Here is a 23,675-nt window from a genome sequence, read left to right on the forward strand (position 1 = left end):
TTCAATCTTCTACTGGGACTTTTGCCGTTTATTGAGGGTGTGACAGAAGATTTCTGTGCCCCTGACTGTAATCGAATGTTTTTCACATTTACTTTTCGATTGAGCAAGTACCATTCAAAGTACATTTTTATGGGTTAGTGCTGTCCGATTGCGCTATCGCAACTAAAGGAGTTAAATATCCTAAAATACACGGATGGAAGAAAAATACGGAATGGCGAACTATTCAAAAAACTTGCGACAAAATTGGAGGAAGCAGGATTTATAAGAAGCCTTAGTCAGACACACCTCGGTCAATATTGATTCTTTCCGAGTCATGTATATTGGGACAACGACAATAATCCAATTAAATCTTATCTTTGGCCAAATCTAGATCATTACATTACAGGCATTTAGCAGACGCTCTTACCCAGAGCGACGTACAGCAAAGTGTATAACCATAGCCAGGAACAAGTATGACGAAAACCCTAGAGAGAAGTACCGGTCCAAGTGCAGGGAACAACAGCATAGTTCGTTCAACTTGGACCCCGAAGCATAGCAAATAGCTATGTAATTTAGTAAAGTTACATTGTCATTAATTGTAATACGAAATCTACATCAACAAATAATATGATCTCTCATGTTACACAAAAACTTTTTAGGGTTCCATAACTCCCCCCCCCCCCCCCCCCCCTTCTCTGTTATTGTAACGCATGCAGATACCAGAAAAAACAGTACGCCGCTCACACACAAGTGAGTTGAAGAGCGAGCATGTTGCCTTAGTTCGGCCTACCCTCTCTGGCGGACCAACCACTGATGGGTGATGAAAAACGCGTCACTAACTGTGCGCCGCTTGTGATTTTTTTTCCCGGGAATGTCGCCACAGACACCAAGTTTTTTAACCATGAATTATGATCATAATAATAGTATAAATTAATATAAAAATAGGCTCAATCACCATTGTGTTACCCAAATGCAGCGATAGATAGTGACTTAAAAGACATTTATTTTAATGAAAATCTTCGAGATTATTACTTTAAAATCTGGCATGATGACGATTTTAACTTAGGCCTATGTGTTTTTTACCAACAGATGTTAGACTTACCAATTTAAAAAGCATAACTTTAACAACCGTTCCAGATTTTTAAAAATCAATTGAGGGTTACATAAAAAAAAAACTTATTACATATTCGTTCTAATGGTGTACTTCTACATGGCAGTCACTTGCCTGCATAAGTAAATGATAAGATGACCAACAAATTTATCTCATGATCACGAGATTAATAAGTCGTGATCACGAGAAAACAACTTTTGTTATCTCGTGATCACGAGATAAGTCGTGATCTCGAGATAGCGGAACCCAAAATAATAATATTTCATGGCCTCTTAGGGCTTACATATGAAACTGGCCAGGCTAGCTACAATCAAATAACAATCAATGCTGTGTTGGTAACACAGAGCAACACACACATGGCAACGAGAATTGTCTTGCTACATTAAATCCTGAATACAGTAAATGTTGATACAGTAGCCTACAATGATCATGAACCACTTCGAAAGTATGTAGGTGATGAATGGAAGATTAGATCTAAATGAATATATTTTAATGGGCTTCGTGAGTGATTGTCAAGGGGACGGAAAATGTATAGGCGATACAGCTAGCTAACTGGCTTTCCAGTTTATTTTATGTTAGGCTACTATCTGCTGTTTTCAGTTAATACAATAATTGGGTTCTGTTGTTCATATAGTCTTTGCCTATTTGAATAGCCAGCCTCACTGAATTTTCTTCCATTCCTTTCTTCAGCTAGCGAACGACCGGTGTTCTGAAATAAATTATAGGCTGTTGGTCGGATAATTTTATACAACCAATAAAAAGGAGGTCGTTTTGCTAACCCAGAATGTGTCACTATAGACATCGGTCTGGAATCTCGTGAACGTCACGCAAAACCTCCACTCTTTGGTCTGAATTAGAACGTAAAGACTATCCGCGTCGTTTATACAGCGAGTCGATTTCTTTCCATTTCAGTGAGGGTGCACCACTTCAGCTAGAAAGTGTTTATTCTTTTTCACCATTCATTATTGCTTCATAAATTGGAGCAGGCCCAAATCGAAGAGGCTACAACACCAGTTAGGGTCGTGTAATCATGGACATTTGATACATATGCTACACCCAATCAAAGCATCGCAGATCAAATCTAAGCATATTCTGCCTTCACAAAATAGAATGTAATTGCACTGAAATGTGATATACTGAAAAGGCCTAAATTAAGTGTCTTTATATTGACAAAATTAGATAAAACGTATGCATGTATAATAACTTTCAAAAATTAGGCTACGGCCAGGGTAAACCCAAAATGTAGCCTAAGGTTCATAAAATGCCTATCCGTAACAACTCATATCATAATAGCTATGCTTCCCTAACGATTACTCGGGTATAATTCAGCGCAATTTTCCAATTAAATTGAAATCGAGTTGCTTTGCCAAGCTGTGACCAAACATACAGTGCCTCCAACACTGCCAAGCTGTGACCAAACATACAGTGCCTCCAACACAGCCACTGTCAAAAGAGCCTATTTGCAATGATATACAGGACAAAACATGTAGGCCGTTTCTCGCATTTAAAACTTATAATGTAATCGTGTCAGCATTAGACCTACGTCACATTTGTCATTTTTACAAAATATCTTGCATAAATACGTGCATTTCAACACGATTACAACGCGCATACTTGGCTATACAACGGGGTCGTGTCTCGGCTGCGACGTTAATCGGTTAGTTGCAAAAACGTAACACCGCGCAGTACTCCACCTACTGTAGAAAGGCTACATCGAGCATTCCGCAGCAGTCCGTATTCACCGGAACGTCAACATGATCTTTTTACTAGTGGCATTACGAACATCTTTTCTTCTGCGTTTTTATTTAACAACACTAAAGTGATATTTTTATGGAGCCCGTTTCCATCGCCCAGCATATTTAAGTTTACAACACGAGTCAAACTTAAATATGCTAGGCCGGGTCTTGTAATTGCTTTTCGGACTCAAGTAAATCTTGATATATGGAGCGTAGTACCGCCAAGTTATATGTCTCAAGTGAGGCTAGATAATTTCCAGTGCAAAATCAACTATGGTATGCGATACTGCCATTTACTCTGCCATTACGGCCAGAAAAATAGGATCACTCGGTCATAATGTATAACATTGCACTGAACAGTTTCCAGTAAAATAAGAAAAGAAAAAGAAAGCAGATGCTTACATGTTTATTTCCAAAGTGCATTCACAAGATGTCCACAAGAGGGCTACAAACACCAATAGAACTTCATTCCGCTCAAAGCAATATCAGGACAATAAGTAAATTAACACAAGTCTTTTTTTTTAAATGTAGGCCTATTTTGTGTGAGGATCCATCATTTTGATAGTTTTTGTTACCAATCAGTTGGTCTGCATCATTTGTAAAGCTCTGGCTACTGTATCTGTAGAGGACAGAACATGAGAAACTGGAAAAAAAAAAAAAAAATCTATCTATGTAGATTCAGAATTTTTGTGAGATTTAGAATTTTCATAAGTTTGAGCGAATGTGAATAGATCCCTTAACTAATTTGCAAGTTTGAATTAACCATCATAACAGAAACCCTTTGATTAAAAGAAAGATGCATAAACAATTGTTAAATAATTTATTCACTGTGATTTCCTTAATTTATGTTTTAATATCTTCATTAGTCAAAAGTGATTCAGTGCATTTCCAAAAGCAATCACATACATTACATCTGGATTGCACCCAGCTTATGTATCCATGTTACAGCATCAGAAATACATATTTAAAGCAACAACGTACAAATAAATTAAGAGATAAATAACAATTGCAGTTTTTGAACAGTACAGTCATCGCAAATTAAACACTTAACACAGTGAGTGTCTAACTGATTGCCAGAGGTCTGAAACATGGAGGTGAACAAGCAATTTTTGACACAAAGACAAAACATCAAAACACCCTTTATATCAAACCACACAAACATTATCGTATATCACCTTTTATTAAACTGATTTAAAAGTAAACTGAACCCTGAGACTGAAAAAGCCATAAATTAAACTAGACATGGCAGGCAGCACAGCCCATATGGCAGATGACTGAGTAAACTCCAAGAGTATGTCCAGTGTGAAAAATGGCAACTGCGAAATGAACGAGCGAATGGACAGGGAGCAGAATAAAAATAAAATAAATAAATAAATAAATAAAGTACACTACATACTATTTATAAACAATCCATGATAACTGTACAAAACGTGAGATAAATTAGTGAATGCTATGGGCAGTTTTGAAATAGCAAAAAAAGCACTTGGAGGCCATAACAGATGGACCTTGTCTCTTAGGTCATAAAATTAGTTGCTCAATGGACATTAAAAATAGTTGTGAGAAATAAATATTATGAGGAATGTGCCAAATATATTGAACGGATAGAATAATAAAGTCAAGTTTGGAGCACACGTGAATTTAATCAGCCACAGTATTAATTCTGATCCTGGCTGATTTTAATGACCATATAATTTCCTCCAGCAATAGGTAGGGAACAGCCAACAAAATTAATCAACCAAATTCATTTGTTAATCAACTAAAGCAGTGTTCCTTTTTCTGATCCTGGTTAATGTGAGTGACTACATGACTACAAGTAGGCAGCAAGTAGCCATGCAAGAGTTTACTTTCTGTAGAGCGATTCACAGAGCTATTCTTGTAGTGCCAACCAATCTACATAGACAAACTTCTGAGTGATTGAAATCTCTTAAAGCATGAGAATGTTCCCAAAAGCTGTTTGTGTGCCATCTATAGCCTTTTTCTAAATTTCAGTGGGCATCTGCCATACAATAGGGCAAGGACATCTGCCTTAATATCTCCTATGAACAAAATGGCAACACAGCCAAAACTACAGAAAATATATTTAAAAACAGACTGGCGATATCTTAGGTAACCTTTATATAACATCAAAAGAGTATTATTGGGTTTTTAATAACTCAATCCATAATTTCATAATTTCAAAACCTAAATGGACCTTGCTCTGCTACCAACCGTTCTTGCTAGAAAGTTTTATCAATGGCTACTCATGAAAAGTAAAGCCTCCATTGTCCCTCCACCTCTCCCTCCCCCATTTTTATGTCAAACTTCTGTCATTATTTTCACTAGGATGACACCCATAGGTCATCTGGAACATAGCTGCATTCATACAGCTTGACACTTATTTGTCAATAGATTTACTGAAATCTTCCAAAACTGGGAATCAAACCTGCAACCTTCAGCCAACAAGTCCAATTTCTTATCAGCTATGAAAAACTGAAGCCTAACGAGCCTTGAGTTATCACGCAGTTTAACTCGAAGCCGTGTGTTCTTGTACTGCTCCTGAGTCTGTCCAGCCATACAACAGTGGAACCCTGTGGACTGTGGAGGGTCGGGTGGCCTTAGCTGTAGTGGGCGACTGTACGACAATGGTGCCAAGACCACTGCAAGCAGAAACCCAGAGGCAGAGGAACCACGACTTAAGGATAAATCCAGCCATTAAGGTGGATTTATACTCCATATGTGTACCTGACAAACCGGCCTACTGATGTAAACCATCTCATGGCATGGGTAGGGGCAGCACTTCAGCTGCACTGTTTGCAGTATGTGATAAGAAAGTGCCCATGAGTGGTCCGTGCAGGTTATTCATCTTGTGCCACTAGAGGGCAGGGGTACGGGGATTTGTTCAACAATTAACCCAAATAGAAATCTAACCGTTAAAACAGTTCTGTATGAAACCAGCATTAAAAGTATTATTTGATTTCATGCCTACAATTATCTTTTTATTTTCTCCTTGTTGTGAAGCACTATTAGCAACCTGGATGAAAATATGTAGAATAAACTATGTTTATTCAATACTACTGCAAATGAAAGAGAGGAACTTCTCTAAATAATAATAAAAAAAAAAAGCTGTAGTTCAGCTAATGATCTTGATCGCTTCCTAGCTTTAAATAATCCCATTTGCTCTCTTCTAGCTAACCATAAATAATGCTTGCAGACTTCTTTTGTTGTTGCTTATGGACAAGGGGTTCTTCCTAAGAAAGGTCAGGACAGATTTTAACAACGGCCATCCAGTGGAACACATAATTGCAAATGCTATGTCATGTAACCTGGACGGAACATTTAAAATGCATGTTGAGCCCTCGCTAGCCCCGAACATTTGGATGTGACATCATTGGGCATTTGCTTTGAGAGTACATTCACCTTTAGGGTGTGGGGGTTGAATGAGTAGTCTACAGGTTACTGACAGGATGGCAGTGGATGCAGTTCAACTGTGTGCCCAGGGCTGACCCTGGATCAGCTATGGCATATTCACTTTATTAATATTTTGTGTTGTGCAAACTTGGATAAACTGATCCTCCAGAAGAGCAGGCCTGAAACACAGGGATGGGGAATGCCTTGGTACAGTGGGGAATGTGAGTCTTTGTGTGTAAGGGTGGCTGTGGACTATAGGTCCTGATGGAGATCACTGTGCTGTTCAGGGTTACCTTCAGTGCTGTCTCTCTCATCGTCCTGCTGGGGGGCCACCAGCTTCTGGTAGCGAGCCTGGCGCTGGTAGTCGGGGTCGATGTTGATCCAGTTGTTTGCGACCCACTTGGTTCCGTGGGCGAGTACGCAGTCGCCGTGCAGGGAGTACTCATCCAATTCACCCACCCAGCCTGCGGGTCAGAGTGCAAGGCCAAACGTGGGGTACATCTGCTAGCTCTCTGCTCCTCAGGAGAGGCCCTGAAGAGCCATTTAAATCGTCAAAGCACGATTACTCCCTACAGTCTGAAATGAACTGCATTCAAGCAGTTCAGGGGAACCCAATTTCTTATTTGTAGAGAACTGACCAAGAGACTCAAAAATTTATGGTATTGAAGGGACGGTGATTGTCTGGCCAATGAACTGTTGGACATGATTAGGTAGCCGGTTTAAGACAGTAGGATAATGGAATTGGCCACACTTCAAGGACGTCTCATCAGACCGACCAAGGATGACTACCGTCAGCAGACAGCATAATGAGCTCGCTAATGCTGTGTAGTGAGCAAAGCCTTTACTTCACATACAAACATCCCGTCCAAAATTTGAAGGTGCTCTCGCACAGAGTTGGCATCTTTGAACTGGGGCATTGGGTTCACATGGGAAGAGTGGCACAGCCTGGCACACCAGCTCTGCTGTCAGTAGTAGCCTTTATTTAAGTGGATGACTCCCATAAAAGCAAGGACATCCAGGCCAAATCACAATGTAGTGATGAATTTAATAAAATGATATATTTGATTTGTGCTTCAGATACCTTGTGGGTTTATATATACCAATGCTATTGTATATATCCGTTATAAGATTTTCACTTTTTTGACAGAGGACAGAGAAGCCGGAAGTTGTATAACGTGCCCACGTGCAGTTTCTTTCTCCCGTCTCCATATGCTTGCCTCACTGTACCTTTGCCGTCAGAAAGATGGTTGTACCAGAAGATGGCGGTTCCCTGCGTGGGCTTCACTCTCAGGTTCCCCTTGTCACAGCTCTTCTGCGTGTCGAGAAGACTGACGCCATTCTGGATCAGAGCCTGAAGCAACCGGGAACAGAGGAAGCAATGGATGCAGCACACACACACGCACGCACGCATGCATGCACTCACTCACACACACAAACACGAGCGCACACACACACGGTGCACTAAACAGTGCATTTCTGAATGAATGAGGATTCAGCTCTGCCGATACACCCAGGTGATGTACCATTCTGTCCAGCAGGGTTTGAGGATTGTATAACAGACTCACAAAGACCCCTGCAGCTGAACTGGATGTAATAATGGAGCACAACCCAACTGCTTTATACTCGGGGTAGGATGTTTACTCCAGTACACAAATACTCGCTGGCGAATTCTTCATTATTTTAAAAAATGTAATTGGAAAAAAATGTTTTGTCTAATGAAAACTGCAAAACCGCTAAAACACCACATTGTGTGTGCATGTGTGGTTGTTATGTATATATGCCCACTCATGTGTACATTCCCCTACCCCATGCCTATTTAAACATAATAGTTTCTATCATGTCTCTCTGCCTAGTAATGAAGGCACCCACGTGTAATGGGGATAGCAGGCTATGAGCCATTTTTATCACAATCAGAAAGTAATCATCCTGTAGAGAAAGCTGTAAATCAGCCTCCAGTGCTCCAGCATTCAAAGCCATTAGTATAAAAGCTGTTGCGAAGGAAGAACGCATGTAGAACAGAGACTGGGCTGCAGGTCCAGCACGCATGGCCTCTGGTCCTTTATCTGTAACAGTACTCACCTTCTCCTCATAAGTCCTGTTGTCAGCCACAGGGAATGTGGTTTCCCCACCGCTCTCCACAGAGTTCAGATAGAACACAACTGTGATGTACCTGCAGCAGGGATGACACGCAATTCACTAGAGAATAAAGACGCTCTATTTTATAAAGCAAACAGGAGACGCGGCAGCCAAATAAACAAAGCCTGCGGGCAATCAAAAAATATATACAAACGGAACTGTACTGAGATTTTTCAGAAACACTTTTTTTCTACATTTTCTCAAAAGTTTTCAGAATTTATATATATTATGATCATTACAGGGTCATAATGCCCCTAAAATACTGTACTTGACTATCATGCATCCCACATACCCTTACACACAGCCACGTTTACACAACAACATAAAGAGACACAAAAATATCAAAAGGCATGAATAAACAAAGATAAGCAAGCAGTGACAATCTAATCCACACAGGATCCACAGATGTGTCTAGAGATGAATAAGCAGCCACGTGCACACATACACAGTCACGTGCACACACACACAGACGGTCATATGCACACATACACACAGACACAACCACATGCACCCATACGTGCCACAGATGTAGCTGGAGACAGGCATACAGATCCAGTGAGCTCTCTCACCGACAGGGCGTCTCATAGCGGGTGGAGGTGTTGACCGCCAGGCGGGTGTGGGAGCAGGCAGTCTCAGGGTGGATTGGCCCACTGTCGTGGTGGGCATGGTGGTGACCCCCTTGGTCGTAGCGTACCACCTGCAAAGGTTCGCTCAGGTCCACCAGCAGGGGGGGCAGCTGAGTCAGATGGGTCACCCTGAGAAGAGAGACATGACAGTGGAGGAGAGGAGGGGAGGAAAAAATACAAAAAGAAAACAACAACTGTTGGGCTGCGGAATGGATTCTGCAAAACAGGAAATCCTCCCAGCTTATCCACATTAACTTCTGCTTCTGTAGACTTAATAGACCTAATGGCCAAGAGTCTAAAAGCTTTTTCCCCACTTTGGAATCATATTACAGGCAACTGCTTACAATTCAGAATCGTTATTCCTGTCTAGTGAAGCACCATCCACCACCACCATAATCTTTCCAATGTATACTTTCCCACAAGCCTAGCTACCTTGATTGTGGATAATACCTGCACAAATACACGTCTACTGTAACAGGTGCACTTTGCATTAAGGTTTTCAATAAAGGACTCATTTGTCCTTAAGAGGAAAAAGATTTTTTTCTGATGTGAAAAACTCGCATTTCTAAACATTCTTAAAATGTGTGAGATATCTGTCTTTCTTCTTGGTGCTTATAATGCTTCTGAGGGTGTCAACTGTCAAGCAACATTGGTGGGGCGGGGGATTGGGATGGACAGAGGGAATTTGGGACTTTCAAGTAAGCTATGTGCATACAACAGTGTTTGAAAGGTTAGGGAAAAAAAACCCTGCAACAGCAATCATGCTGTGGTGTATGGATTATACACAGAACATTTATATCCCATAATTGTACAGTAAAAGTAAAAATGAAAAAGTGCACTGTTCCCACTGCTGACTCAGTGTGTCTGTCATAAAAGGCACTATACTAAATGAATTTAGCCTTTTTCACAGGTGGACTGCTGACTATGGGAGCATGTCTGTGTATGGGGCCACCTATAAGACTGACAGAACAGATCAGTCAAGACAAACAGACAAAACCTTAGCCACCCTCAGGTGTCCCCATACCAGCATTTCAGAGCACTCTGACCCTGCCGGTGTAGCAACAAGAGGCCTTCACAGACAACAGCTGATTAAAACACCAGCTGGAGCATTACTGTTAGCTTGCTGCTTTGCCTCCACAGCCTCAGATCGTCTGAGTTTACCGACACTGCGTACGGTGAGAGAGATTATTCCGCAGGCAGGGAGGCAGACGGGAGGCGTACCTGCTCCTGAGGGCCTGCAGGACGCGGTGAGCCCCCTCGCCCTGGTACAGCCAGGTGTGTCTCCGGCTCTGCACCGCCTGGAGCCGCTTCACGCTGAGCCGCGCCGGGAAGCGCCACGCGTCCTCGGTGCTCAGGCGCCTGAACTCCTCCAGGCTCAACAGGCCTGCAGCCAACAGGTATAGACATCAGTGTGTACAAAAACATTAACTGGCAAACAGGAGGAGCCATTCTGGTAGTACGTACACATAATTTAAAAAACACAAACACACGCAAAGATTAAGAGGCAGGAACAGCTGATAGCTGAAGCTCTCTCCTACCAACACATATTTGTGCTCATATGCCAAGTAGTCCCATTTCCCCTCTCAGTCCTCTTCCCCCTCTCTATCGCTCCATAGCAGCAACCCCACGCTTCTTTCCTCTCTCAGTCCTTTTCCCCCTCTCTATCTCTCCATAGCAGCAACCCCACGCTTCTTTCCTCTCTCAGTCCTTTTCCCCCTCTCTATCTCTCCATAGCAGCAACCCCACGCTTCTTTCCTCTCTCAGTCCTCTTCCCCCTCTCTATCTCTCCATAGCAGCAACCCCACGCTTCTTTCCTCTCAGTCCTTTTCCCCCTCTCTATCTCTCCATAGCAGCAACCCCACGCTTCTTTCCTCTCTCAGTCCTCTTCCCCCTCTCTCTCTCTCCATAGCAGCAACCCCACGCTTCTTTCCCCTCTCACCGCAGCCTCGTTCGGGCCCTTCCCACCCTGCTCTCTCTCAGATTTGGGGGAGGCGGGGTGGCGGCTGAGTCCAGTTACTCACGGCCCGGTGCACGTCCGGCCGCCAGAGCGCTCTTTCCCCTCCGGAACCGGGCCTCAGCAGGCTACCGGGCCAACACAAAAGCCCTGGGGCGCCAGGGAGGGGGAGTGAGGGGGTACCGGGAGGATTGAGCGTGTGTGTGTGTGTGTGCGTGTGGGGTTTGGGTGGTGGTGGGTTGATTGGTAGTGGAGGGGAGGTTTTGCCTCAAATTGAGGTTTTAATGAGCGATGCTGGGTCACATCCGCAGATTTTCGCACTGCAAACCCACAGAGAGAGGCTGACAGACACACAGACAGAAGGACAAACAAAATTTTCATTAGAGTCTCTCACCATTATGGCCTGGGTTGGCCTTGCGTCCGGCAAAGATCTCCTGCAGGCCCTCTGGGGCCAGCCACATTCCGCCCTGAGCGTGTGAGTGGCTCACAATCTGGGGGACATGCAGAGCAGAGAGCCAGAGCGTAGTGAGCAAGCTAAGGAGACAGAAGTCTGAGCAACCAACGGGTGAAAGCCACCTGCTCTCCCTGAACAAAGCCCTTCACCTGAGCTGCTTGAGAACATACAGCTGAATGAATGTGTAAACTGTAAATTAAGTGACACTAATCATTCTAGAGAATGTACAGAAATATAAAGGAAAACGAATCACTGAAAAACAGCCTTTTAGGCCAAGACAAAAAGGACTGCCTCAGCTTGACTTCTGTACCCCCCTCAAGTACTCAATTACTTTGAAAGTGCAGTCCATCCTATGTATTGATTTGCAGCAGTGAAAATTACTTTTAGCCCTTCTCACTGCTTGACAGTTGCACATATTAATCCATCCTGCACATTTATCCTCAAACACCTGCCCTTCGTCCATGCCTTCCTTTTCTCCACCCCTTTCCTCCAGATCACACCAAACATCTCTTCACCTGTTCTCCACCCTTTATCCCAGAATGTCCTGCATCCCTGCACCTTTCCTGCACACTTATCCCATCGCTACACCAGCAGACTGAATTCTACACCCCCTCCCAATGGACACATGCAAACACGCGCGCACACACACACACACGCACACATGCGCGCGTGCACACACACACACACCTCCTGAAGCTGGAGTTGCCCGTCCTGGTTGAGGTCCAGCAGGTTAAAGATTTCCTCCGGACTGAGGTCCAGCTGCTCCAGCTGCTCCAGCTCCTCCTCCCGGGCCTCGGACGCTGTGTTCTGGCTCTCTGTGAGGCCCTTCAGCTGGGCGAGCTGCACCACCACACGGCACTCCTCCTCCGACAGGAAATCTGGGATCTCTGTCACAGGTACAGCGGTGTCACGGCCCCATCCACGCAACCGCGCTTTTACTTTGTAGAATTTACCTTTAGCATGCAGTGGCATGAAGGGCGCCTACAAAGTTCAACTGTACAAGCTCACTGAAATCTATATGGAATTCAGAAATACACTTTCTGTTCCAACATTTTTTTAAAACTTTCTCTCATGTGATCTTGTGTACATACTGTATGTCTTGTGTGGGTGTGTGTGTGTGTACACAGCCATTACCATGCTAAGACACTATTTAAAAAAGTGAGATCGCTGTGCTGTGAATAAACATTTTTTTTAAAAAGACACCCAGAAAACACCAAAGTCTTGCCATGAAGAAACACATTCCATACACACTATGTATGATACATGCGTATGAGCTTTACCTTTGCTAAAAGGTCATTATAAAAAGTTGTTCTCAGACACCGAAACTAATCACTAACTTCTAACAACCTGCAAGCTTTTGAGCAGAATGGTAATTATTCCTTCCAATTAAATTAAAATTAAACACATCCTGACCTAATGGTTTAGGTCTTACTCACTCTGAAGGAGGTCAGAATTCAACCTTAGACTGCTTATGTTAATACGCATAATATGTACTAGCGTATATGTACATTAAATGAATACACAATGCACCGTACAACATTCATAGCACTATAAAATGCATACTGTATATTTTCAATGGGGGGGGGGGGGGGAACGGCACACTCAATTACACCCAATTACCATGACATTTATTCATTTTAATATATGGTTTCTTATCCGGTGCTGTGTGCGGAGCTCTTAAGTGTTTGGGGATGTTGGGGTAATGAAACTCCCTGGAGAGCCCATTCACCACGCTAATGAGGCCAGCCGTGTGAATGTGTCACAGGAGGGGTGAGAAATGAGCCGCATTGTCTTCCTGGGTGGGAGGCACTTGTTGCTCTTGTGTTTGTTAGTGCTATCATTACTACCATTGCCATTCAGACCCTTTTCACTTGCGAAAGAGCGCTCCCAGCCCCGTTTCAGCCTTCAAGGCACAAAGCCCTCGGGCCCACCCCCCCGATCCCCACCCCACCTGCGCGACTCTCTGCGACTAATAATAGGCCACTCCTGGCCTTTGAGCATCTCTCCCCGTAGATTTCCTCTTAGCTTCCCACTGAACTCGCCTCCACACACGCCGCACTCCATTTTAGAGCCCCGCATTCTCATTCATCTCAACTTAACTGGAACATCACTTCCGTTGGAATATACAAAGCAAACACGCTCCCGCCCCTGTCCAGCAGGCCACCGACTAGCAGCCACGAAACGAAGCCCTCCCAACGACCTGCTGCTACATTGAGCATTAGCGTGTTGCTGTAGAGTGAGTGTAGAAGGGCTGAGTGCTAGGACATGAACAGGGAGGACAGATTGCCTGTATGCCTCTCCCTCCATTTCCTGGCCCGCCAGGCTACAGCAGCTGTAGGTCCCTGCACACGGCTAACAAAAAAAAGCTCCAGCTGCTCCTGCACAGCGCAAAGAGGAAGTGGCCTGCTTGTCTGGACAGAAAGCAGGTTTCAGGGAAACCGCAGGAGATAAAAACATGCTCTCCACCTGCTTTCACTGGGGTACAGCGCTGGGTCTCTACACTACATGGGATTACCCACTGTATTACACATTTCATTCTACCTTTCATTTTGCGATCTTTACTTCACACTGGTCTTCTTGGTAGAACATTCACTTTTAACCTGAGCAAAGTTAAATGAGATGTATTGACGTCTATAATAACTAAGTTTTAATGTTTCAGTTCTTGATAATTAAACTTTTCTTATATTTACATTTCTAATAGAAAAATGTGGTCTTAGTGTTTCCCTAATGAAGGCTTACAGCTGAAATGAGCAGAATTTTAGGATTCCTAAATATTATTTACTTTTCCCTAAATCTGGTTTACAATATATCTTCGCAGTGGAAATTAGAGTAAAGAGAAAAAAAATGTCCACCATCACAGGATTCTCCAATATTATTTATTTAGCAAGCTAGAAGCTAAAGTTTCATGTTTCTAACTCACGACCAGCCCACTGCCGGTACCATCAGAAGAGCAACAGGCTCTGCTCAGACGGAGAGGGAAGGAAGCAGAAAATCAGGAGAGTGGTGTGAGAAAGGGACTCTGCTCTCAACCTCCAGCAGCGAGGCGGAAAAGACAGAGTGTGAAGGCGACACACAGAGCATCATTAAGGTCCCGCACACACGCACACACTTTCAAACTAACGGGCTAATGAGGCTCTTTCCCCTGACCCAACCCCAAACACCACTATGCCCCACCCGCTGCCTCCCCTATTGTTAAACTAGCCAGAATGTAAATGAGGACACACCCAACTGAAAGGGGCGGCCCCAGGCCTGTATAAAAGCACTCAGCCAAGCTGTACCCAGTCACACTGCCCCACAGAGCCCGTCTGCCCCAGGGACACACACATGTACGCACGTCCGGACCTGCTCCATCTGCCTGGGGACACCGCACTGCCCGCCCTGCCTCTCCTGCCTTCTCTGAGCTGCCGTTTGATTGGATGATGCCCGTTGCCTTGCCGCTAGTCCCTGCACGCCCCCTGCGCTTGCCCGTGCTCCTGCTGCTGGCGCTGCTGCTGTGCCCGGGGCCAGGCTCAGGGCTGGGCGAGGGTGCGCCCGGCGGGCACTGGGAGCTGCGGAGCTCCTCTCGCTGCCTGCCCATCCCTCCCACCATGGCGCTGTGCCACGACATCGGCTACTCCACCATGCGCATGCCCAACCTGCTGGGCCACGAGTCCCCGGGAGAGGCAGTGCAGCAGTCCGCCAGCTGGCTGCCCCTGCTGGCCCGGGAGTGCCACCCCGACGCCCGGATCTTCCTCTGCTCACTCTTTGCACCCATCTGCCTGGACAGGTAAGAGCAAAATGCCAAAATGGGCTGGGGATCGACACTACAATACAGCACAGCTGCTGCTATTACTATGGAAAGCATAATGTAAAACCATTGTGAAAGTGAAATGAGGGAAAACATGAAATTCAACTCTTGGCAGGGACTTATTGTTTCTGAAAGGCATCGCTTGCCAGAACATCTGTGAGGGTCGACCTTACAAACTCAAAACGAATACCGATAATTAATGTAGCACAACTGTGAGCTGAGTTTCTTGATGATTTTTATTTTTTCCTTGCTGAAAAATGATCTAACTGCCATCGTACCCGTGAGCAGGGTACTTAACCTGAATTGCTTCTGTAAACGTCCAGCTGCATAAATGGACAGTGTGTAAATAACGTAGGCTGATCAGGATTAGCGCATCTGCTACAGGCTGAAATGTAAATGTTGCAGCAGATGTGTGGTAGGCACCGATAGTTCAGCTTTTCCTTTCTGCTGCCTACATGTAGTTCTACAAGCAGATTGAATTTTGGTTTGTGAGAAATATTCTTTGAAAATATTCAGAGGAATTAGAAAATATTCTTCCACTTGTATTCTACGTGACTAGACATAATTTTCCCGTTATCATTTTTTCTTTAAAGATGGTTCAAGGAGGTCATTTCTGACTCATTTCCATTAGCTAATAAATGGAGGTATGCAAACACTGTCGGCCTTAGAACATTCTAGGTAAGGTTTACTAAAATCAAGGCTCCAGAAGGTTTTTTTCCTCTATATTGCCTGTGGAGAATTTAACACATTTTCTGACTAATCAGAGCAGTCCTGTGTGATCCTCTGATCTTTGTCAGACCCCAGGGAAGAGGTCTGAATAGGGCTCAATACCTCATGCAAATCCACCTCCATAGCTCAGGGCACCACTGCCATCTCCTGAGCCACCCTGTCCCCGCCATCAAAGCAAAGGCCTTCCTTTTCAGCCGCAGTTATGCCTTCACACCTCTGTAAACGAACAGGATCAGATTGGGCATTGTCTTATCTCTTTCCCCTGCCACTTCAGAAGCATTAGTCTCTTTAGTCCATTCACAGTCAACTTCCTCTTCCTCTCCCTCTCTCTCTCTCTCTCTCTCACTCTTTCTCCCCCGCACTGCGTCCGCTCAGGTTCATCTCCCCGTGCCGGAGCCTGTGCGAGTCGGTGCGGGACAGCTGTGCTCCTATAATGGCGTGCTATGGGTACCCCTGGCCTGCCATTCTCAGCTGCGACCAGTTCCCTGCTGACCACCTGGTGTGCATCTCTTCGGTTTCCAACAACACGGTCAACAACGCCGGCAGCCGCAAAGGTTAGTTATATATGCTCCGCCCACCCACCTCAAATAAGGCTACCTTGCACAGATTACTTCTGGACTTCACTCCCTCACGTGAACATTGCTTTAAAGTGCCTGCACTGTTAACTTTGTTCATTCCCTTCAAAAATCTGCCGCATGAGCACAAGCAGGCCCTGAACACGCTGCACATTCGCGTTAATCTGCACATGCTCCAAGTGCAAATCCACCCCCTTCATGTCCCAGAATAGTTTTGTCAATGATTTTAGACAATCCAGGAAGCCAGTACAAACAGATCAAGGTCAGTATGCTTACTGACCTGTTGTCACACCGCCATCATAAAAAACAGTACTGCAATGTTTTATGCGCTCCAGGACTTGCACAATGAACATTTACTTATGTTAATTTCTTGAACATTGCTTGATACTTCAAACTGTAATGAATGCTGAGTTAAAAAGAGGACATCACGTGACACATTTAAATAGTTATGTACAGATTGTGTATATGCAGATTTGTATGTACACTTCTCTTTTTTAAGATATAACATTACATCAACTCCTAAATGATATTGTAATTATAATAAGGGACTGGAAGATCTGGTTCTGACTGGTTTGGGTTAAGGTCATGATGTAATGCAGCAGAAATTAAATGACTGCATAGTATTATGCAACTGCATTGTAACCCAAGAACACTCATGTTTTGGTTATTAAGTAACCAATAATGAATGGAAACAAATATGAAGAAATGTGCATCCCTGCTTCAGCTGTACCTCGAGCAAGCTGTCGAGACTGTGAACTGGAAGAAGCAAAGTCTGCAAAGGATGTGCTGGAAACCTTCTGCAGGAATGACTTTGGTAAGTAGAGCTACTTTACCCCTCTATCCCTTCCTACCAAGGTCTCCTGTTCTCTCTCCTACTCCTAGCCTTCATTCTACTTTTCCTGCAGCTAAAATAGCCTATTTGTTTTCCCACACACAACATCCATTTCACATGGTTTTTCATACAAACAGGCCTCATCACTTCTCACTTCTCCTAAACTCCACACCTTTGCGTGTTTGTCACCTCTATCCTTCAAACATCTGTTTCGGCAGCTAAACAGCAGCTACCTTTCGTTTTTAATGGAGTGGCTGCTGCATCTCTCTCACTGGTGAATCACCATCTTTCACCCCAAACATCACTGGTGATATTAAATGTTTCTCTTCTGGTGGGGAAGCAGCATTCCACTTCCACTGGTGAACGAGCACGTCTCTCTCTTTCAGTGATGAAACTGCGCCTGTCGCGGCTCAACTCCAGCACCGTGGGCCTGGCCCGGTTCTCCCTGGCCAATAAGGTGGAGGTGCTGAAGCACGGCCCACTGCTGGGGGGTCAGATCCGCGCCCGCCTGCAGCTGTGGCTGGACCGCGACGCCACCTGCGTGCACAACATGACGCGCCGCCAGCCCCACGGCGGCGCCTACCTGGTGACGGGCAACGTGCAGGGCGAGCGCCTGGTGGTGGTCAAGGCCTACAGCTGGCACAAGCGCGAACGCAACCTAACGACTGCCGCGCGCAAGTGGAAACGGCACCGGTGCAGAGGGTAGCGCTGAGAGCAACAGGGAGGGAGCACAGCTGGGCTGGGCAGTGCACTAGCACGTCTTGGTTAGGCGGCCTTAGCTCGTCTGCCTCCAATGGCACACACAGTCACTGCTGGGCGGAAAATACCCCACACCCATTTGCCCCTCAAATCATGTACTGCGACATACAGCCCACATACATACACACAAGCAATAACAGCATATTTCTGCAGTGCACCAGGTTCACAAGAATGTCAAACAATGGGACTCTGTTATCTACCTTCAAATGAGTTAGGGCTTAGCATCTTCAACAAATGTCTTACATAAAAGGGTGTCACTGGTCCACAATGTCGAAAAGAACAACAAATGGGCTGACATTTTTTCAGTCCTCCTCTCCACTGATTGTGATTTTAAAGTGCCATTTCACAGTCCAGATCAAATCATGTTCCAAATCAAAACTTTCAAGATACCCTCTCTAAAGAGAAAATGTACTCCGTTCATTGTATATGTATATATATGTAAATTACTGTACTATATTTGTAATGAAATTAAATTTAACGCAATGACAATGTATTTTAATTTCTACTGTGAATGAGAGTTTTCCCATGACAACAAACACCCTGCTGAAAAACTATTGACAATACGCTGCTGACAATATTTTGTGGATGAAAAGTGGCAACAGACATACCAGACATTCACTTATCCTCCGTACAGCCCTCCACCCACTCACCCTGAGTTACAGCTCATATCTCACCAAAAAGCAATGGCTTCAGGCTCAAGGTCCGCATCTCATGAACTCTGTTGGGCACCAGAGAGATTTTCTGAATGTGTCCTACCTAAACAAGGATAAAGACACGAAAGTTTCTTCAGGAATGCCTTACAGTAGAGGGCACACACTGTAATCATGACAACATTAACAAATAAACAAAAACAAATAAAAAATTCAAAAACAAGATAGAGAGCATATTCGTGACAGTTCCAGGCCTCACCCGAATCCCTTCAAAACGTGGAAGGTGGATCTTTACTGGGGGCCCCAGATCTGGAGACTTATATGGGTCAGGAAGAGGCTGGTGAGCGCTGCTTTCGCTGTTTATCATGGGGTCCCCACCGGAGGTACTCAGTTCTCCAGGGCCATTGTTATAGTACACGTAGAGAAGCAAGGCAATGACGTTTATGATGTAAACGTGAAAAAAGACCATCACCACCACAAAATAGGTGCGAGAACAGACACTGCTTTTGTGCAGCAGAACCCGATCTTGACGGGGAAGTGGCGGTAGAGTCGGAGACGCATAAGTGGTCGATAAGCCCTGAGATTCCATCATATTCACGTAAAAATGTATACACCAACTTCTTTATTTTTTATCCACTTATGCTCACTTGCTCCGTTAGCCAGCTAGATGCCAAGAATATGCGAATTGGCCAAGAATAGCTTGCTATCGAGCAAACTAGCTAGTTGGCCTCCACGCTCAGTCAGTGGTATGTTGTCATTTTTTGCAGATAACTAGTCAGCTAGTTAGGTTGCAACATAAGATTGTTGTCATATTTGGCGTTGTGTTAGCCTCGAAGCGTTAGATCGTTTGCTAACTGGCAAAACATTTCACTTCATAGGACAAAACATTCATTGCAGTAACTGTGGTTTTGGTTCGTACACCATAACTTAACGTTTAACATTACTTAGCGTTTGCTAGCTACATCGTAATTTCTTTAAGGTAACGTTAGTTATCTATTTGACTGGCTAGCTTCCAAGTAGCTAAATATTGCACAAGCTTGCTTACTCGCGCTGGCCAACATATTACATGGCTAAACTGGTTTGCAACACTAACCTAACAAGGCCAGCTAGCTTGCAATCTCTAAAAAATCTAAAAACATCACAATACCGAAAACGTAATCTAATAACAAGTACCAGCATTCCTTAGTGGTCTTCTAGCTAACCTGCCGTGACCTAAATGAACGGACAATCCGAGTGCGTAATAAGAAAAAACGACGCCATTGCCCTGACAACTGTGCAGTGGAAAGCAGCCAAGAGCAGCCAAGAGCACCCAAGGATTATTTTGACAGATTTTGAAATGAGCAAGATGAATACTACCCCCTAGTGGCGAACATCCAGAGCTAAAAAGGTCTTCAGCCAAAGCTCCCGAAATCACACTACTTCTGGACCACTGACCTTTCTACCGTAGGCAACTGTCCGGGACCTACTGGGTATACTTGTTTTTATTCCAGATTATCTTTAAATTAACCAATGCCCTGGAGTTGATAGTTAAATTAAAAAAATAAGTAAAAATAAAATAATAATAATAATAATAATAATAATAATAATAATAATAATAAATTAATTAATGAAGAGCTACCCTGAGAGATACCAAATATCAGTATTCAGTTAACCACAAAGTCAAACCAAGTTAGCAGAAGTGAGCTTACAGAATGAGAGCATATGTTATAATTATGTTGTTATGGGAATAGATGGCCAAGAAACTGCAATTGTCTCTCGCACACATTAAACTTATATTAGATGGTTAAAATGTGGCTCAGAATGAAACTTGAAAGTGGTTATAATTATAATTGTGGGTATCTATTGGAAAATATGAGTGTTACATGAACAAAAATGTGAAAACAGATTGCAGGGTTGTGACAATAACTAAGGATTATTCATCAGTTTCATTATTTTTTTCTTATGTGAATGTTTCCATGTTTCTATCAGTCAAAGATATTGAATAACTCCTGAGGGACAAAGCATAATTGCACATATCCTAACATTGCCCAGTTATTATAGAACACACCCTGTAATATAACTCCTCTGGATGCACCACTTACACAGACCTCCAACTCAGTTATTATACAGAATAATGTACAGAATCAATATGTGTTTGGGGGAACGTGCGCAGTCATTCAGTGATGGTACAGCGTAACGCCTGCTTTGGAATTCCAAATTAGGGAAGACCAAATTACAAAAATAAATTATTAAAATTTTACCACAAGATGGCAGTATATGCAGGGAAATTGAGACACAAGCATTCGTATGTGGGAAAGTATGCACCTATGTGCGCACAGCACATACAGTGCCCTCAATAACATTTGGGACAAAGACATTTTTTCTCTTGATTTGGCTCTGTACTCCACAATCTTAGATTTGTAATCAAATGTTTCACATGTGGTTAAGTGCAGATTCTCAGCTTTTATTAAATGGTATTTTTATACATTCTAGTTTCACCATGTAGAAATTACAGCACTTTCATACATATGAAGTGTCGTCCAATAAATTTTGAGGCATGATGAGATGAGATGTTTCTGTACACTTCAGAATTCATTCTGCTGCTGCTATCAGCAGTCACATCGTCAATAAAGACAAGTGAGGTGGTACTTGTGGCAGCCATTCATTCCCAATGAGGGAACAGATGAGGTGGTATGCTTTGGATCTAGGGGAGTTCCTTTTGGCCTCCATGTTTTGCTCTTGGTCTCATCTGTCCACAAGACCCTTTTCCAGAACAATGCAGGCTCTTTTAGCCACTCCTTAGCAAACTCTTACTTGAATGTCCTGTTTTGTGGCTAACTAGTGGTTTGCATCCTGCAGTGTAGCCTCTGTAGTTCTGTTCATGAAGTCTTCTGCAGACAGTAGTCACTGACACATCTACGCTTGCCTCCTGAAGAGTGTTTTTGATCTGTTGGACACGCGTTTGAATGTTTTTTTTCATTATGGTGAGAATTCTTTGGTTATCAAAGAATGGTCCTTGTGATATTAAAATATACTGAAAGCTCTTATAAATGCACTAAGGAAGCCATTAAACTCACCTGACCAATCAGAAACACCTGTGAGGTCATTTTCCCCAAACATTATGGTGCCCTGAAATGGGGGCCTATGTATATTCTGTAATTTCTATATATATATATAATACCTGTAAAAAATCAGCAATTTAACCAAATGTGAATTGTTTGATTATAAATCTAAAATTGTGGAGTACAGAGCCAAAGCAAGATGTGCATATGCATTTGTCCTAAACATTATGGAGGGCACTAAAAAATATGGGGCTGTAGCACTGTAAACAGACCTTACATCACAAATCCTTTAATCTCATTGTAGATATATCTGTACGCCTTAGATTTTTATTTCCGTAATCCTTCTTCAGTATCTGAATCCGCTTATTGTTCTATTATGCATACTTGAGGTCGAAAATGCCTACTTTGATATCTGTCCAGTTATGTGTTCAAATTACTGCTTTACCACTTCAGATTTTAAAAAATCTAATATTACTTGTCTTGAAATTAACTGTGTTGTGTTGCTTTGTCGCTGCAAATAATAACTGTTCGAGTTGTAATTTCTGACTTCATGATAAATTAAGTTATTGAAAAATATAAGACAAGGACCTACAATTTACGGACTGTGGTGTAATGATCCTGGATTCCCACTGCATCATCAAGTACTGGCTTAATATTTTTCCCATGCTACCGTTCAAAAATCCTGCTTGTAATAAAGCTAGAGAAGTGTATTAAATATATTGAATACATTTAATACATTAAATCAGTTACAATAAAGTTAAGACCAGGAACTAGGGTTGTGAAAAAATTATTGGGGTAGAGCGCACTAACATAGAACAAAAAAGATGCTGCACGAGGTAATAACGCAGCCAAAGCATTCTGCGCTTGCTTGTGGAACCCCCCCCGGGCGAGCACACAGACACACACGTATAGCTACCGCTTGCGGTGTTTTCCGGGATCCTACTCTGTTCGCAATCTCTCGCTTCTTGGATCTTAGCAATGCGCTCAAATATGGATCTTACCACAGGAAAACTACCGCTAACGCGATTGATGAGTACGTTATGTAGCCAGCTAGCTAAAAGTCGCTAGCTAACTACATAACCTCAGGAACTCCTATAGAAATTTATGGATGCGCGAGAGAATATTTTTTTATCTTTTTTGTCGATGATGTGTATGTTCTGTCTTGTTTTGAATCAACGCTAACTACGCAAACTTGTCGCAGTGGATACAGTAACGTAGCAAGAGTGGATCGCCGTCCTGACTGAAACGATTAATTACTCTGTTTTTTTTTTACATCAGTTTTAAATATAAATCGGTAAGTACAATTTACAGTCATAGATAATTGTATATTTCCCATTTGTTTTTTGGCGCACACATTCGTTTGGATCACCTATTGCCGAGTGTTTATAAATCTAGCAACGTTCAGCAGTTCGTGGAATGTTGTCACAGCCGGGACAAAGTTTAGCTAGTGCGAGATTATTTCGTGTACTAGTTAGCTAGTTGACTGATTTTCTAATGTTACTGGACTGCCGTTAGTTGTATTTTTCAGCTAAACTATTCTAACGTGCATATACGTCTGTACACACTGTAACAATGACAAAACATCACGATCGGTTTTTGTTAGCTACTTTAAGAGCCGTTTCACTATTTCTGTAGCCATTTTAACAGCCAGCTAGCTCGCTAATGCGTTCATACAACTACTTAGCTAGCCAGAGTTTCTAACGTTAGCTAGCTAGCTTACGTTAAATGCGACATAGCAAGCTAAAACCCAGCACATTTCAAAACATAACAAAATTTCCAAGAGACTGTATGTCTAAATAACATTCAACCAACTCGATCGTTGCCAGTTTCTTTATGGTTGCCCGCTTACCATTTTATTATCACGGCGGTCTAACTTTGTATCTAACCCGCCTACCCCCGGTTGTATTGGAGACAGGAAA

At 43.3% G+C, this 23,675-nt stretch overlaps 2 protein-coding genes and 1 pseudogene across 2 annotated transcripts; 2 read left to right on the forward strand and 1 right to left on the reverse strand.

Moving 5' to 3' along the window:
- Positions 1–3,217: 3,217 nt before the first annotated feature.
- Positions 3,218–20,190, reverse strand: LOC118208242 (transmembrane prolyl 4-hydroxylase-like). The gene is made up of 9 exons (XM_035382728.1): positions 18,975–20,190; positions 18,740–18,821; positions 12,071–12,270; positions 11,324–11,420; positions 10,197–10,359; positions 8,919–9,104; positions 8,293–8,383; positions 7,441–7,564; positions 3,218–6,677 (listed from the first exon to the last, which is right to left on the reverse strand). Exons 1-9 carry the CDS (start codon positions 19,305–19,307, stop codon positions 6,466–6,468), a joined length of 1,488 nt encoding a protein of 495 aa, XP_035238619.1. The 5' UTR covers positions 19,308–20,190; the 3' UTR covers positions 3,218–6,465.
- Positions 14,254–18,725, forward strand: LOC118208243 (secreted frizzled-related protein 2). Its single transcript, XM_035382729.1, has 4 exons — positions 14,254–15,149; positions 16,275–16,453; positions 17,199–17,288; positions 17,693–18,725. The coding sequence occupies exons 1-4, from the start codon at positions 14,800–14,802 to the stop codon at positions 18,010–18,012; spliced, it is 939 nt and encodes a 312-aa protein (XP_035238620.1). The 5' UTR covers positions 14,254–14,799; the 3' UTR covers positions 18,013–18,725.
- Positions 20,191–22,627: 2,437 nt separating the features above from the next.
- LOC118207597 overlaps positions 22,628–23,675 on the forward strand; it is a 45,030-nt pseudogene continuing 43,982 nt past the window's right edge.

This window comes from Anguilla anguilla, chromosome 11 (genome assembly GCF_013347855.1).
Source record: "Anguilla anguilla isolate fAngAng1 chromosome 11, fAngAng1.pri, whole genome shotgun sequence".
In the NCBI taxonomy this organism is placed as follows: Eukaryota; Metazoa; Chordata; class Actinopteri; order Anguilliformes; family Anguillidae; genus Anguilla; species Anguilla anguilla.